At 31.3% G+C, this 14,116-nt stretch overlaps 2 protein-coding genes across 2 annotated transcripts in view; one reads left to right on the top strand and one right to left on the bottom strand.

Moving 5' to 3' along the window:
- The window catches only part of LOC139486565 (E3 ubiquitin-protein ligase TRIM9-like), a 171,872-nt gene that overhangs the window by 15,148 nt on the left and 142,608 nt on the right, over nucleotides 1–14,116 (bottom strand). The gene's annotated exons all lie outside the window — the stretch shown is intronic.
- LOC139486564 (uncharacterized) lies at nucleotides 876–12,461 on the top strand. The gene is made up of 5 exons (XM_071271487.1): nucleotides 876–1,263; nucleotides 2,260–2,973; nucleotides 3,674–4,022; nucleotides 5,247–9,143; nucleotides 10,448–12,461. Exons 1-4 carry the CDS (start codon nucleotides 1,000–1,002, stop codon nucleotides 5,987–5,989), a joined length of 2,070 nt encoding a protein of 689 aa, XP_071127588.1. The 5' UTR covers nucleotides 876–999; the 3' UTR covers nucleotides 5,990–9,143; nucleotides 10,448–12,461.

Raw genomic sequence — 14,116 nt, 5'->3', positions numbered from 1 at the left:
GGATGAAGAAATTTTAGAATTGAGAACTAATTCTTCTGATTCACATGATTCAGTAGATACTGCATATGAAAGCGAGTCCTGCAGTTCAGTTCTGCGAACAATGTTGGTGAGTTTACCAAAAAGTCTTCATTTGTCAATTATAATTTTAGACATTTTTATGATGTTGTCTTTAGATATCGGATTTTGTGTTAGAGCCAACGAGACAACTCTCCATCCAAATAACAATTTATAATAGTAAACAATTATAGGTCAATGTCTGGCCTTCAACACAGAGCCTTGGCTCACACCGAACAACAAGCAATAACGGGCTTAAAAATTACTAGTGTTAGACCATTCAAATGAGAAACCCAATGGTCTAATCTATATAACATGATATTGTCTTTGTATATTAAGAATCTGTTTTGATGCAGCTTTATGGATGTCTTTACCAAGCCGATTGTTGTATGCCGTCAGAAGACTGAAATAACCAATTTTAATGTAATTCATTGCAACCAATGTAATAATTGTTTTTAATATAAAATATCTGTGTTTGATGACACCTTTTCAGCTTTTCATTTGATTACATTTGCAGCTTGATGACAGCTTTCTGCCATGCTTGACATCAACACCTAAGAAGCATGAGAAGATTGTTGATGAAAAAGGTGAAGGTAAAGTAATGCCAAAAGAAAACAAAGCAAGGGTAGGTAGTGACCATAGCTACATATCTGCATTGCAAATTAAACCTGCAAAACGCCATATAGGAGCACCAGGAAAAAGAGTGGAAAAATTCAACAAAATCATACCCCATTTGACAGATACTACAAAGTCCAAAGTAATAACTACCAAAGACATTGTAATGTTGAGACATACAATGTCTACCACACGAAATACAAAAAATATGTCGAAGATTATAATGTCTATTGAGCCGTTAAGGGAAGCTATTTTAGATAATATATCTAACTCAGTGGGTGACAGACCAAATGAGATGCGTAATAAAAAAAAGGCTACACCTCATACCTAATGGAGAAAGGTCCAGAGTCGCTGGAAGAGCTAAATTTTGAAAAAGTAATTGAAGAAATGAAACAAAAATTTCCTGAAGTATTGCAAATTTTAATATGTATTATGCTGCCAAAAGAAAAGAGATCTTCAGAAATTGCTCTGGCAAACATTCTGCCCAGACTGGCAATGATATATGGTATGATGATGCAGTCAAGGTACCATGAGTTAAGCAGGATACAGCGAGTCATTGCTATGTGCCTGGCTGATAACATATGTGACCAAAGTGTTAGTATCATCAATATTTAGTGTTCGATACTGTTCAATAATTACAATGCATGTTTCTCTTTGACGTGACTGTCCTAGTTCTAAAATACGTCCGCTGTGATTTAAAAATGTGTTAAAGTAACATCATGGTTAGAAAATATTTGAATATTGGGGGCTAACATTATGTTAAGGAGATCAAGTTTTTGTTAGTTTTGTCCTGTTAATACACCTTTTACTTCTTTTTTTCTCTAATCAAAGATGATATTTGCTTCAGACAGATGCTTAATTGAAGACAGTATTGGGTAAGGTATTACTACATCTGCCTATTTTTTAAATATTAAACATATCGGCTTGAATCATCAAAATGCAAAGTGTGAACATGGTTTATATATACAATGTTATTGGTATCATAAGTAAGCACCAAATTATTTTTAAGTGTTTATTGAATATATCTAAATGTTTTAAATATCTGTGAGAGGTCAATCTGTGTGGTTGAACTCTTCCAAATGCTTGCATACAGAGGTTTTAAAACGCCCTTGTAGTACAACTGGTTAGTACACCTAATGGGATTTTAGGAAATGTCAGTTCAATTCTGGCCAGGGACAAATTTACAAATCCTCAGCTAAATATTGCAGGCAATGGACAGTTACATATTCTGTTATAGCATGAAGTTGATTATGTTTTTCCAATCACATGGATACCAAATATTAAAGTTTGACTTATTTGCTTATAGATTCATAAATTTATTTAATCTGATTCAATAGAACGGTACATTTATCTATTTCTCTCCTTTGTGTCCTAGCATTTACACATTAAATATTCATTTTAATGAATAAGAAAAATTTTATGTATTTTTTTCAAGACAAATATAAGATCTATGACAAATTATTTATAAAGTGTGCTCCAATTGAATTGTTTAAATGCATTACACCTCCAGGGTGTTTAAATATGCAGAAATATACAGTTATTCTTTTCCATCTTTTATACAAGTGATGACTGATTTCTTATTTGTTATAGGTTTATGACAGATTAAACAGACTTGGTGTATCATCTTCATACTGTGTTGCAGTTGATACTATCACCAAACTTGGTAAACGGTATACTGGTTTCCTGGTCAAATTTTTAGAAGAAGGGAAGTTTATCCGACTAATAGGGGATAACTTAAATTTCACAGTTGGAACTAGTCATGAAACAAAAAGTCAACACAAGCATATGGTCCACATGTTCACATCATTAGCTCTCATTTCAGACCATCACTTTTTAACTAAGCCAGTTGAGCCAGAAATTTCACTCAATCATTTGAGCATTGATAATATTCTACTGAGCAAAAAGGAATACAAAATGATCAGACATGAAGTAATTGGATTAATAATTGACACAGCTGTTAAATTCCTCCCCAATATTTCTTTCCTCAAAGAAAGTAAATCATTAGAATATATTTCAGCTAAGACAGAGGTAATTCCTCTACCCTGTTTACCTTATAACGAAAACAAATATCAGGATGATGTAAAAATCCTTGCCTGGTACCAGCAGCTTCTGGATACCATCAAGAAGGAAGCTGGTGCAGATGCAGACCTCAAATTTGTCATTGGAGGAGACCAATTGACCAGAGAAAGGTTATCAGAAGCTATGTTACTTCGTTTCGGAAATATAGATCCACAAGACCAGTTTTCCCACATAAGAAGATGTGTTGCTGAATGTTTTCATCTTGGAATGAATTATTTAGAAAAGGTTATATAAGAGCAAAAGTAACAATTCTCCTAATCTGTTTAACTGAATGTCTGCAGAATAAATTGATATTAAAAGTGAAAAATTAAGTTAGAGGTTTTTAGTCAAGTTCAATAGTTTGCAGAAACACAAACTAAAGATTTTTTCAATACTGTATATATACTCTTTCAAGCATATGAATACATGTACTACAAAATGTACATATAGGACAATGAGATCAAAACCTAATATTACACAAGAAACACTATAGGACATCAAACAATCAAACCATGTTTAAGTTTTCAATATAAAAAAAAGAATATCTGTTATGAAAGTCAATGACAAAACTTTACTCAAGAGACTTAATTTCACATAAATTATTTATAGTAGGTTGAACCACTTTGCTTGTACACAAACCTCTTTCCATTACCTATCTTTCAGGAATATTAAGCAAAAACACACAAAAAACAACATCACTGTTTACTATCAGAAAGAATCATGTTAATAAATTGATATATATATATATAATAAAAACTATAACACAATTTCCCATACGTTTTGGCCATTATATATATATATATATATATAGCTTTTGTAACAGTTATCTTATCAATTCCTTTATTGAATGCATTTTGCAAATCTTGAAATAATTATTACCTTAAAATTTATTTCCTGTTTTGGCAATTATGAAATTGAAATGAAAATTAATGAATTTTTTTTCCAGGTCGTATTTGGTGAATTATGGAATGTGGAAGGAGTGGTTGAAAAAGGCACCCTCCGAGGAGAATGTGAACGACTAAGTCGTAAAACAGTTGACCCCAAAGTGATGAAGGCATACGAAGCAGACAAAGACTTTGTAGATAATTATTTGTCTGCAAATATTATTGAAGCACTAATGAGCTACTTTGGGATGGATAACCAGAATGATTTCCCGACACAAAATTTGCCACCAACATCTTTTGATGATGACAGAGCACGAGAGATATGGACATACAACACATTAGAACAATTTGTCGACACATTCGTTTTTCCATCTTGGAGTGGTCATGTTCAGGATGACCAGGTTTTAGAAGGTATTTAGCTAGTGTTACCAATATTTATTCATTTTCTATGTATGGTGAAATCACCTATAGCAACGTATAGTCTTCTTGAAATTTTTACCTGTTGTTGAAATATATATAGAATAACCATACACTGTCTCGAAATATCAATATTGTTTGTACAAGGCTTAGAAACAGGTAGAAAGTGAGGCTGTGCTGAGCATTTCTACCTATTTCCAGCCGAGTACGATGGACGTCCGCAAAGCTTCAAATACAATACAGTTATCTCTTAAATATACGGTCAGTGACTGTATATCAAATATGAATATATATATACGGTCAATGCAATTTGACTGCTCAAATAGCACAGCTGCAGTATATTTAGACAACATACGTATAGTGTCTTGAAATATGAAATTTATTTGTATGAGGCTTAGAAACGTGGGAAATGCGAGGTTTGGGGTATTTCCCTATGACTGTTGTCCAGTCGGTAAGACATTGACATGTTAATGAATTAAACAGGGATAATGAACTTAATTAATAACATTTTACAAACATGGTATATTAATGACCAATTTGAAGACATAACAAGTTTAAATTCGTAAAAGTTTGAACATTGTTAATACACGTTCTCATGGTTGTGATGTGACGTTGTTGATGAAATACAGTAGTTCCAGTAAGTAGGCGGGGCTTAAAGGTTAGTTGAGGTCATTGACGTATAAAGCTTATGTGTATATGTATAGCTTTATCTGTATAGTAAAATAACTGATTGCAGTATAAAATACATTATTATGTCAGCAAACCACCGATCAAAATTAGAAAACAGTTCTAGATAGAAACATACTGATCTCAATTATAGGCATTTTCCATACTATATGAAACAAGTAGACCAAAACAAATTTTTAACTTGATTTTTTAATTGTCATAATAAACCATATACAAAATATCAAATGAATATCTTCAAGCATGAAGAAAAAATTATGGAACACTAATGTGCTGGACTAACAGATGGATCAACAGACAGATGGACTGAGTGAAAATCTAAAGTCCCCTTTGACTTTGTCATTAGGGGACTTATAAAGCTAAAAATCAAACAATCTATGTAGAACACCTGAACCTATACCCTAAATACAAAATCCATAGGACCATGAATTTAATTTCTTATTTTGACTTGCTCAATGTAACATACATGTATATATTTGTATAATCAAATTGATAATTATATTGGATGAAAGGATTTTGTGATTTATTTTACAGATCCAACAGAGATTAATGAATACATAGAACTACTGCTAGATAATGGGCAAACAATACATATTCCTGTGGCAGTATCTGAGTATACTTTCCAAAAGTTGAAACCTGACAAGGTAAAATATTATGCCCATTACTCATTGGAAGTAGGACTGATCTTCCGATATTTTCTTAATCTTTGTAAGGAACCAGTAAGGGAACAGTTTCTCCCACTCCTTAAAATGATGATGGTGCAGCTCAGAGGCCATAGTATATGTGCTAAGTACCATAAGGAGATTTTACGAATGCTAATACAGCAATATTCTGTAATGGGTTTACAAGAAGCCTGTCAGGTATTCTGTGCTAGCTTTGTAAACCTTCATGGAAGGAAAGATGGCAATGTTCCCGCTGATTTAGTTCAAGAATGGAACGTAAAAGAAAGCAAAAAACACATTAAACATATGTTTTCAAACAAAGAAAATTCAACAATTGAGCATAAGACTTCAGCTCTACCAAGCATACACAAAATTGCAAGTAACTTTGACACTGAAGTTGGAACTCTTGTTAGAGCCAAACGACACAAAGATAAAAGCTATGATGATGAAGTATGTGTTATTATGGAGGATTTAAGAGAAATTTTGCCATTTACTCATCAAGAAGGAAGATCATATGAAACTTTTAAAAATATTCCTAAGTCACTGTGTGAGAAAGTCGATGGTTTGAAATTACAGAAGTGGTTCAAGAAACACAAAAACTCTTTTCCCTTGTAATCCTTTTGAAATTTATCATTATAGTTGCTTAACACACATTGATTATATCAGACCTACTCCAGGTAGTATGAGAGCATTTCTATAAATTATTTGCTCACAAAATGCCAAAATGTAGTTTTCTAAATTTTATAAAACTATAAATATAGTGCTTATTTTTATTTTTTTAATTCACTATGTGCAGTTTGTGCTTTGCTCATTGTTGAAGTCTGTACATTGGCCTATATTAAACTTTAAACAAAATGTAGTTTGCAAAGGTGATTGTATTGATAAATTTGAGAAAATATATATACTAAATTTTTATTTCTTCTTCGTTTAGATATTTGTATTATTTACATCTGTAATGGAATAAATAAATGTTTACATTACTAATTGCATTAATGCATCAAATTTATTTTTTTCATACTAAAATATAAAAAGTTAACAACCGTCAGCAAATCAAAATTACATTGGTCTCATACTACCTTGAATACAAATTTAAATAGACACTGTATTTGTACAGTCATATCTAGATGCTTTCTACTCTGGCTATAATTTTAGAAATGTTAAGAACATAACTCTGCTTTAAATCTGGGAAATCCTCTGATACTACCTGAGGGTCTGCATAACGCTTATTTACAGAAATTTTAAGAGCAAGATTTTCAGACAAACCTGTATAAATTTGTGGCAAAACAGAATTTTGAATACAATTTTCAGATCTGAAATAGGTTTTCAACATATTTAGGGCCACAGCCTTTTGGTTTTTTATTAAATAACAAAGATTCTAATGCAGAAGTGATTTCAATGTGTGTGGAAATACACAGTGAACATTGACATGTTCTCCTGCAGATGTCACAGCAGTTGTGTGCATTTCTTGTTTTATCTACTTCTGCCTCAAAGTGGTTAAGTAATACTTGTCTGCGGCATATTGATGTGTTTTTCACATACATTTTCATTTTTTCATTTAGATTTGTTGAACATAAATCTGTATTGTTATAGAAAAGAGTTGCACTTGAGGGCTCACCATCTCTTCCACATCTTCCGATTTCATGAACAAAAGCTGTAAGTAAAATATCAGTTGATCAAACATTACAGAAGAGCCTACACAACCACTCTATACTTATACATATCCAACATAGAAATTATCTTAATTGTAATAATGCCTACCCATGTTAAACTACAATAAAGTGTGGCTTACATCAGCTATTTCTTAAACTTCCATTTCTTAGTTACCATTATAGGTTGGATCAACTCAATCAAATAGTTGAAATAATTGAAAGTCTATCTTGCATGATTCATCTGACCTTGAGGTTATTTCATTTCATGGTTAATTGATTAAACTTTTCATTTTACATGTATTTTGCAGATACTTAAAATTACAAGTCAACTAAATCGTTTATGGATTGGACGAACAATATGTGATTAAAAAATAAATCTAATTCTTTAAATTTAAGACCAAGAACTGTGTTTTAACTTAATGTTTAATAGGAAAACAGTTGGATTTCAATATTGTTTTCATGTAACATACTTTCCATGGTATTTGGAGGCCCAATATGTACCACATGCCTCACATCAGGCACATCGATTCCCATGCCATATGCCTCAGTTGCATACAGTAGTCTTAGACTTCCTTTTTCCAAATCCTTCATGTCTTGGGTGATCCAAGCTTTTAGTGTGAAGGAGATATGGTTTCAAAACTTTGATAAGAACAGATCTCAATCATTGTTTAACCAAGGTTTTATAATTTTAAAATAATGACAAATGTTATAGATGATATTCACTGTTATAGGAGGTTTCTTCCTTGAATCTTAATATATTGAGAAATGGAACCTAGAAAATTCCAAAATGTTAAAACAAAATTTAAAAAAATACAAAGGATGACATAAATTTATGGCTTACTTTTACAAAGAACTATTGTCCAGAGAAATAAATAGTAAAAAATCAAGCAGGGTAATAAATGAAATTGGAATTTTGGTATATTTATGAGTACCTGCTGTGACTGTGGTGAGTGATATTGAGAAACTATAGGAGAAAAACTCTCTGCCTCAGTATCTGAAGTAACATTTCCAATAGATGTCACAGTTCTCTGGTGAAGCACCCCACACCATTTTAAGGGTACATATACTATTGTTTTTCTGTAGTTTTCCATTTTTGTTTTAAGTTCTTGGATTATGGGATCCACTGTTTTGAACATTGACTCCTCTGCAGTATTTTCCCCTCCAGTAGATGGGGGTCTTTTTTCTACACTGAGGTACACATTTGGTCTATTTACAAGAAAATGTTATGTGTATTTTAATGAATTATTTGTACAACCAGGGTTATAACAGATAAACTCTAATTTGATTTTGAAGAATTTTTTTATGTAATTACACCTTATGTAAGAATCTTGGATTTTGATTGGTTGATAGCTAGTGTATTTTTTCACCAATTTACTGTTATCAAATGAATATCGTTCATTTTTAAACACCGCCAGTGTATTTACCTTAGGTGCTACAATGGTGCGAGAATAGGTATATATTTTGCGTATACATTTTTATTGTAAACCTTAACTGGTTCACCATGGGTATGTTGTCCACATGGCTAAGAATATTGTTTGGGGATTACTGGAATACAAGGAATGCTTTAGTATACAGTCCAATTGTTTTAAATGACTTTATAATTTTTGAAAATATTTGATAAACAAACAAACAATCAGTTTGTATATATTCCAGTAGAGAAATGTGTGTTTTATATATGGTTAAAATAATACCATGGTCTCGGTGACCTACGAAATTACATATTGGGGCACCCGATCAAGTGGTGTAGTGCTCTTGTATTTAAGACTTAAAGACTTTCGGTGAGTCAGGATTTTATAAGAAGAATGTGCTTCTTAATTAATTCCAGTGTCTGACTGAGTATCAGAGATAAAACTGAAATTTTTTAAGGCTTGAGAAATTTAGCATTCCATCGACTGGTATTTTTTGCAAATACTCATCATTAACATAATATATCTGTTTACAAATGAATCACAAAAAAATAGAGTTATTATTGATAGTTAACTGTTATAAAATATTCATAATGTATTGTCAGCTTTATAGTCACCATTCCCAAGTTTTAATAAATTGATACTATGATATATGTAATGTATAATCAAAAGTTAAATTATAACATACATACATGTATATTGAGATATTTTCATGTTTTTATACGCCCGGGACGGGACGTATTATGGTATACCGTTGTCCGTCCGTCTGTCCGTCCGTCCGTCTGTCCGTCCGTCCGTCTGTCCGTCCGTCGTCCACACTTCGGACAATAACTCAAAAACACCTACACCAATTTCCATGAAACTTAAGTGAATTGTTTATATCTATTGACGTAAGCTCCCTTTCGTTTTTTTTAATTTCAGATTTTAAGTTTTGGATTTATGGGGCTTTATTCATAAAAAAAGGGGGGATTTTCAACACTTCGGACAATAACTCAAAAAGGCTTTCAACAATGTCCATGAAACTTTGGTGAATTGTTTATATCTATTGATGTAAGCTCCCTTTCGTTTTTTTTTAATTTCAGATTTTAAGTTTTGGATTTATGGGGCTTTATTCATAAAAAAGGGGGGATTTTCAACACTTCGGACAATAACTCAAAAAGGCTTTCACCAATGTCCATGAAACTTTAGTGAATTGTTTATATCTATTGATGTAAGCTCCCTTTCGTTTTTTTTTAATTTCAGATTTTAAGTTTTTGATTTATGGGGCTTTATTCATAAAAAAGGGTGATTTTTAACACTTCGGACAATAACTCAAAAAGGCTTATACCAATGTCCATGAAACTTTGGTGAATTGTTTATATCTATTGATGTAAGCTCCCTTTCAATTTTTATAAATTTCAGATTTTAAGTTTTGGATTTATGGGGCTTTATTCATAAAAAAAGGGTGATTTTTAACACTTCGGACAATAATTCAAAAAGGCTTTCACCAATGTCCATGAAACTTTGGTGAATTGTTTATATCTATGGATGTAAGCTCCCTTTCAATTTTTATAAATTTCAGATTTTAAGTTTTGGATTTATGGGGCTTTATTCATAAAAAAGGGTGATTTTTAACACTTCGGACAATAACTCAAAAAGGCTTTCACCAATGTCCATGAAACTTTGGTGAATTGTTTATATCTATTGATGTAAGCTCCCTTTCAATCTTTATAAATTTCAGATTTTACATTTCCGTGTTATGAATTTTTATGCTTAAAAAAGGGGGGATTTTTCCAATTTTGGGACAATAACTAACACTTTCACAAAATTTTATGTATGGATAAAAAATTAAAGACAACAAACTTAGTTAAATTTGAGGTAGCCTTAAAAGTTCCAATTTTTTTGTGCATTTTTATTTATTATTTGAGGGGGGGGGTATTTGACAGGGCTCACACTATTTCTAGTTGATCATATAAATTCATTTAAAGCATAAAAGACAAGTTAAAAGAGCAACAGGCGTATCATGCGCTAAAGCGCAGCCCTTTATTCATTTTGTTATTGGCTGTGAACTAACTGTCAGTAGATGTGTGTACAATATATCAGATATAGATTTAGTGTCTTTTTATTGTGGGGATGTGTAAGTACATTGCCAACTCCACTATATTTTTTGGTTTAAATGTTTTTTTATAAGTATCCATCTGATGAGTCAAGCTCTTTTCATTTCATCTCTGATTGATAGTTGTCTGATTGGCAATCATACCACATCACATATCATAATATCATGTTTCTAAATTTTTAATAAGCTTATGTCTCTACCTATCTGGTGATTCAACAATAATTACTGGCTCTTTCATTCTCAGTGATGAGCAAATATTTTTTTGAGACATGCCATTTGCTGTTGCTGCTAGAGCTAAGATGTTTGAGTCTTTCATTACAGCTCTGAGTAGACCTAGCTTCTGGTAAGCAGGCCGAAAATCAGAGTTTCCCCAGGATAGGACGCAATGTGCTTCATCCACCACAAGATGTGTTATCTATAAACAAGTAATTTTATCAGTTGGATGGAATATTTCAATTTTTTTTACGGATCAACTCTTCAACATCAAGGGCATTTTTATTTTATTTTTTTCATACTTTAAATTTTCCTTTTTTTTTCTTTCATCTGCCTGACCACAATGCATTTTATCATTAAAAATAACATACATACATCTTCACCCCCTTTAAGTAGTTAAGTAGTTTGTCCCTTTATTTTGTATTTATTTTGAAATTAAACTGGTTTGTTGGAATTTTGTATCAAATTACACGTTACTGAAGATTCTCCTCAACATTTGCCTTGCACTACATGACAAAAATGTAAGACTATACAAAAACTCAGACTTTAAACAAACATTAATACCACAGTTTTTCAATTTGATGATTAGGCTGTAAGCTTGCCATACAACACAGTGGTCATTTTTAAAATCAACCAATGGAAAACAACTAATGTATAATTTGTTTCACTAACGAATACTGGTACCTTTGGTGTGGTCTTATACATATATCCAAACACATTTGTAACGAATATGTTGTCAAAGTAAATCTGACAAAGATGTTTACAGGACAAATTTTATTTGGTTAAATCATGTCCAGGGTATAGATCTGTGTAAAATAAAATTTTTACCTATTTTTTTAATGTTCTTGGCCAAATTGGTACAAACTAAGCTATCATATTAATGCAGCTTGAACATTTTACCACATATGTTGTGCTAATATTATTGTTTACTCTGTAACTACTGTTCTATTTTATTTGTCGTATATTGTATATATTTTTGTTTGCCATATATAATTACATGTTTCAAATTTCATGGTTAAAAAATTCAAGGTTTTAGGGGAGTAAAGAATAAGAGATTTGAATAATGGGACACTTAAGAGGATAATTTTATACAGTGGTCAAAATTTAATTTCATAACAGAGTTTGAAATTGACAGTAAAATGTATAGCAATCATTTGAGGTACATGATGTTAGAATAATTTTCCGTACCATACCCCTTATTACTTTTGAAAGTGTCATCAGACATATGGCTATATACATATATATAAATGTCTCATATTTATTTTAAATAATGTTGGTATAATAGTACATACACGATTAGCAATATTCTTTTTCATGAGAATCTTTTTAACCTCAGGATGAACAATATGCTCAGGATGAGATATGATATAGTTAATTCCTGCATCACCGTCAGTTAATCTTTGCACAATGAGTGCAGTCTGAAATATTTAGAAGTATGTGTTGAGTTTTACAGTTATTATCTGATTTCAATTTTTGTTTTGTTCATTGATTGTTTATTACCATTGTCAAATGTACTTTTAGTCATGTGAAATAAAGGAATGAAGATGTAATAAAAATGTATTGATAAAGATATTGTCTAATTATTTTAATGTATTTAAATCTAATCAATGAAGTTTACAAGATAGATATTAACCTGTCAATATAAGTGATTCCTTTACATGTAGTACAAATGTAATTAATTCATTGCCAAAAAGCAAGGTTAATAAATTGATACCATACACATATAGTTATTTTCAATGATTGTATCAAATAAAAAACTGCAATTGCTTGCTTTCAATGTACAAATGTTTTCAACATGCAACATTAATATAACTGATATTTTTTAAGAAACTGAACCATTAAATGAAAAAGATTACACTCATGTATGCAGAACACTTCATCGGATAAACAAACCAAAGAAATAAATGTTCAGAAATATCAATTTACAAAAAGCAGTAGTTTAAACAATCCTTTAAGTTTACATGAGAGACAAAGGACCAGTTGAATATACATACTCCTAAGTTAAAAGATGGTTGTCAACACCTTGACAAAAAAGGTGAAATATTACAAAAGTAAAACAAAACACAATATATCAAGAGAAGTTAGTTCAAACTCTTAGAGTTATGTTAAAATTCAAATCTTGAAAGTTACAAATGAACATACCAAAGTATGCACAATTTATCCCAAAATATATTTTATGTATAACGATTAGAAAATGTGGTATGGTGGCCAATGAGAAACTGTCAACCATCAATGAAATAGTATTGATAAAAGCAACTATACAGAAGGTCACCATTTGGTATTCAGCAATGAGCAAAGTTCGCTATATTTGGCTACACATGAAAAATAAAGAATTGAAAAGAATGGTGAGGTGTATGCAATAAAGATTAAAGGAAACCCATTATGACCAATCGGTAATCAATTTCATTCTGAAAAGCTAAAGTAACAAGTTCTTCATGCATTACAGATAACAATCAAGATGTTCACATATAAAAAAAAAGTCTGATTGTGTCTGAAACATCTGTTCACAGGCAGTACTGCACAAAATCTTAGAGCAGACATTAATATAAATAAGAAGATTTAATATGAGGGCCAATGAGACAGGATTGTTTTTACAAACTTTATAATTTAAATTGTATATGAATGTATATATACAACATTACTTTACATTCTGTGGTGTATGTCTGACACTCTAAAAATCTCAGAAAGTTTTAGAACAGTTGAATTTTTTCACGAATTTATTATCGCTTCCCAAGTTAAATAAAAGAATAAAAACCAACAGAATGAAAAAAGTTGTGATAACCCTCACTTGTCAATTAAACAAATTTTTCACTTTCTCCAAATCATCAATCTGTGATTATCATTGCAACAACAGTTAATGCAACAGTAGAAAGCACATATTTGCATGAAAAGTTATTGTCAATGCCAAGAGTATCAGGACATATTCTGGGTGTAACATTAACCAAGGTCAATGTTAGCTTAATACCCAGTCCCCAATCATGTATATCAAATAACTGAAAATGCCAAATGTGCAATCTATTGCAATAACTACATTAACTGCAGGCAATGGAAACTGTACTTCGCTATTTATTTTATATTTGAATGATTTTACAATGACACAGACTCACACTATCACACTAGGCTTTATAAATATAACTTGAACAAGAAAACAGTAACACAATAACATTTTTGAAAAAAAAAATAGAACTTTTTTTTTCAATACCTGTTGGTTTTTACTATTTGGAGTTGGGAGGTCCTCTAAATATTTAATAATTTCATCGTCAATTACAATGGCTTTGTCTCCAAATCTAGTTTTTTGTTCTTGAATAATGCTTGTGAGGCCATTAATAATGACCACACAAGCATTTTCAGCTGTCAAAAATGGAAGAGCCTGTAAACA

The sequence above is a fragment of the Mytilus edulis genome, chromosome 8 (assembly GCF_963676685.1).
Source record: "Mytilus edulis chromosome 8, xbMytEdul2.2, whole genome shotgun sequence".
NCBI classification, from domain to species: Eukaryota; Metazoa; Mollusca; class Bivalvia; order Mytilida; family Mytilidae; genus Mytilus; species Mytilus edulis.
Note: the sequence above shows the minus strand (reverse complement) of the source record. Positions and strands in the feature narration are given on the sequence as shown.

Coding starts and splice junctions, on each gene's coding strand:
- LOC139486564 (XM_071271487.1), top strand. CDS start 1,000: ATGGAGAAAGGTCCAGAGTCGCTGGAAGAGCTAAATTTTGAAAAAGTA. Junction 1,264..2,259: donor ATAACATATGTGACCAAAGT/GTTAGTATCATC, acceptor TATTTGTTATAG/GTTTATGACAGATTAAACAG. Junction 4,023..5,246: donor GGATGACCAGGTTTTAGAAG/GTATTTAGCTAG, acceptor TTTATTTTACAG/ATCCAACAGAGATTAATGAA.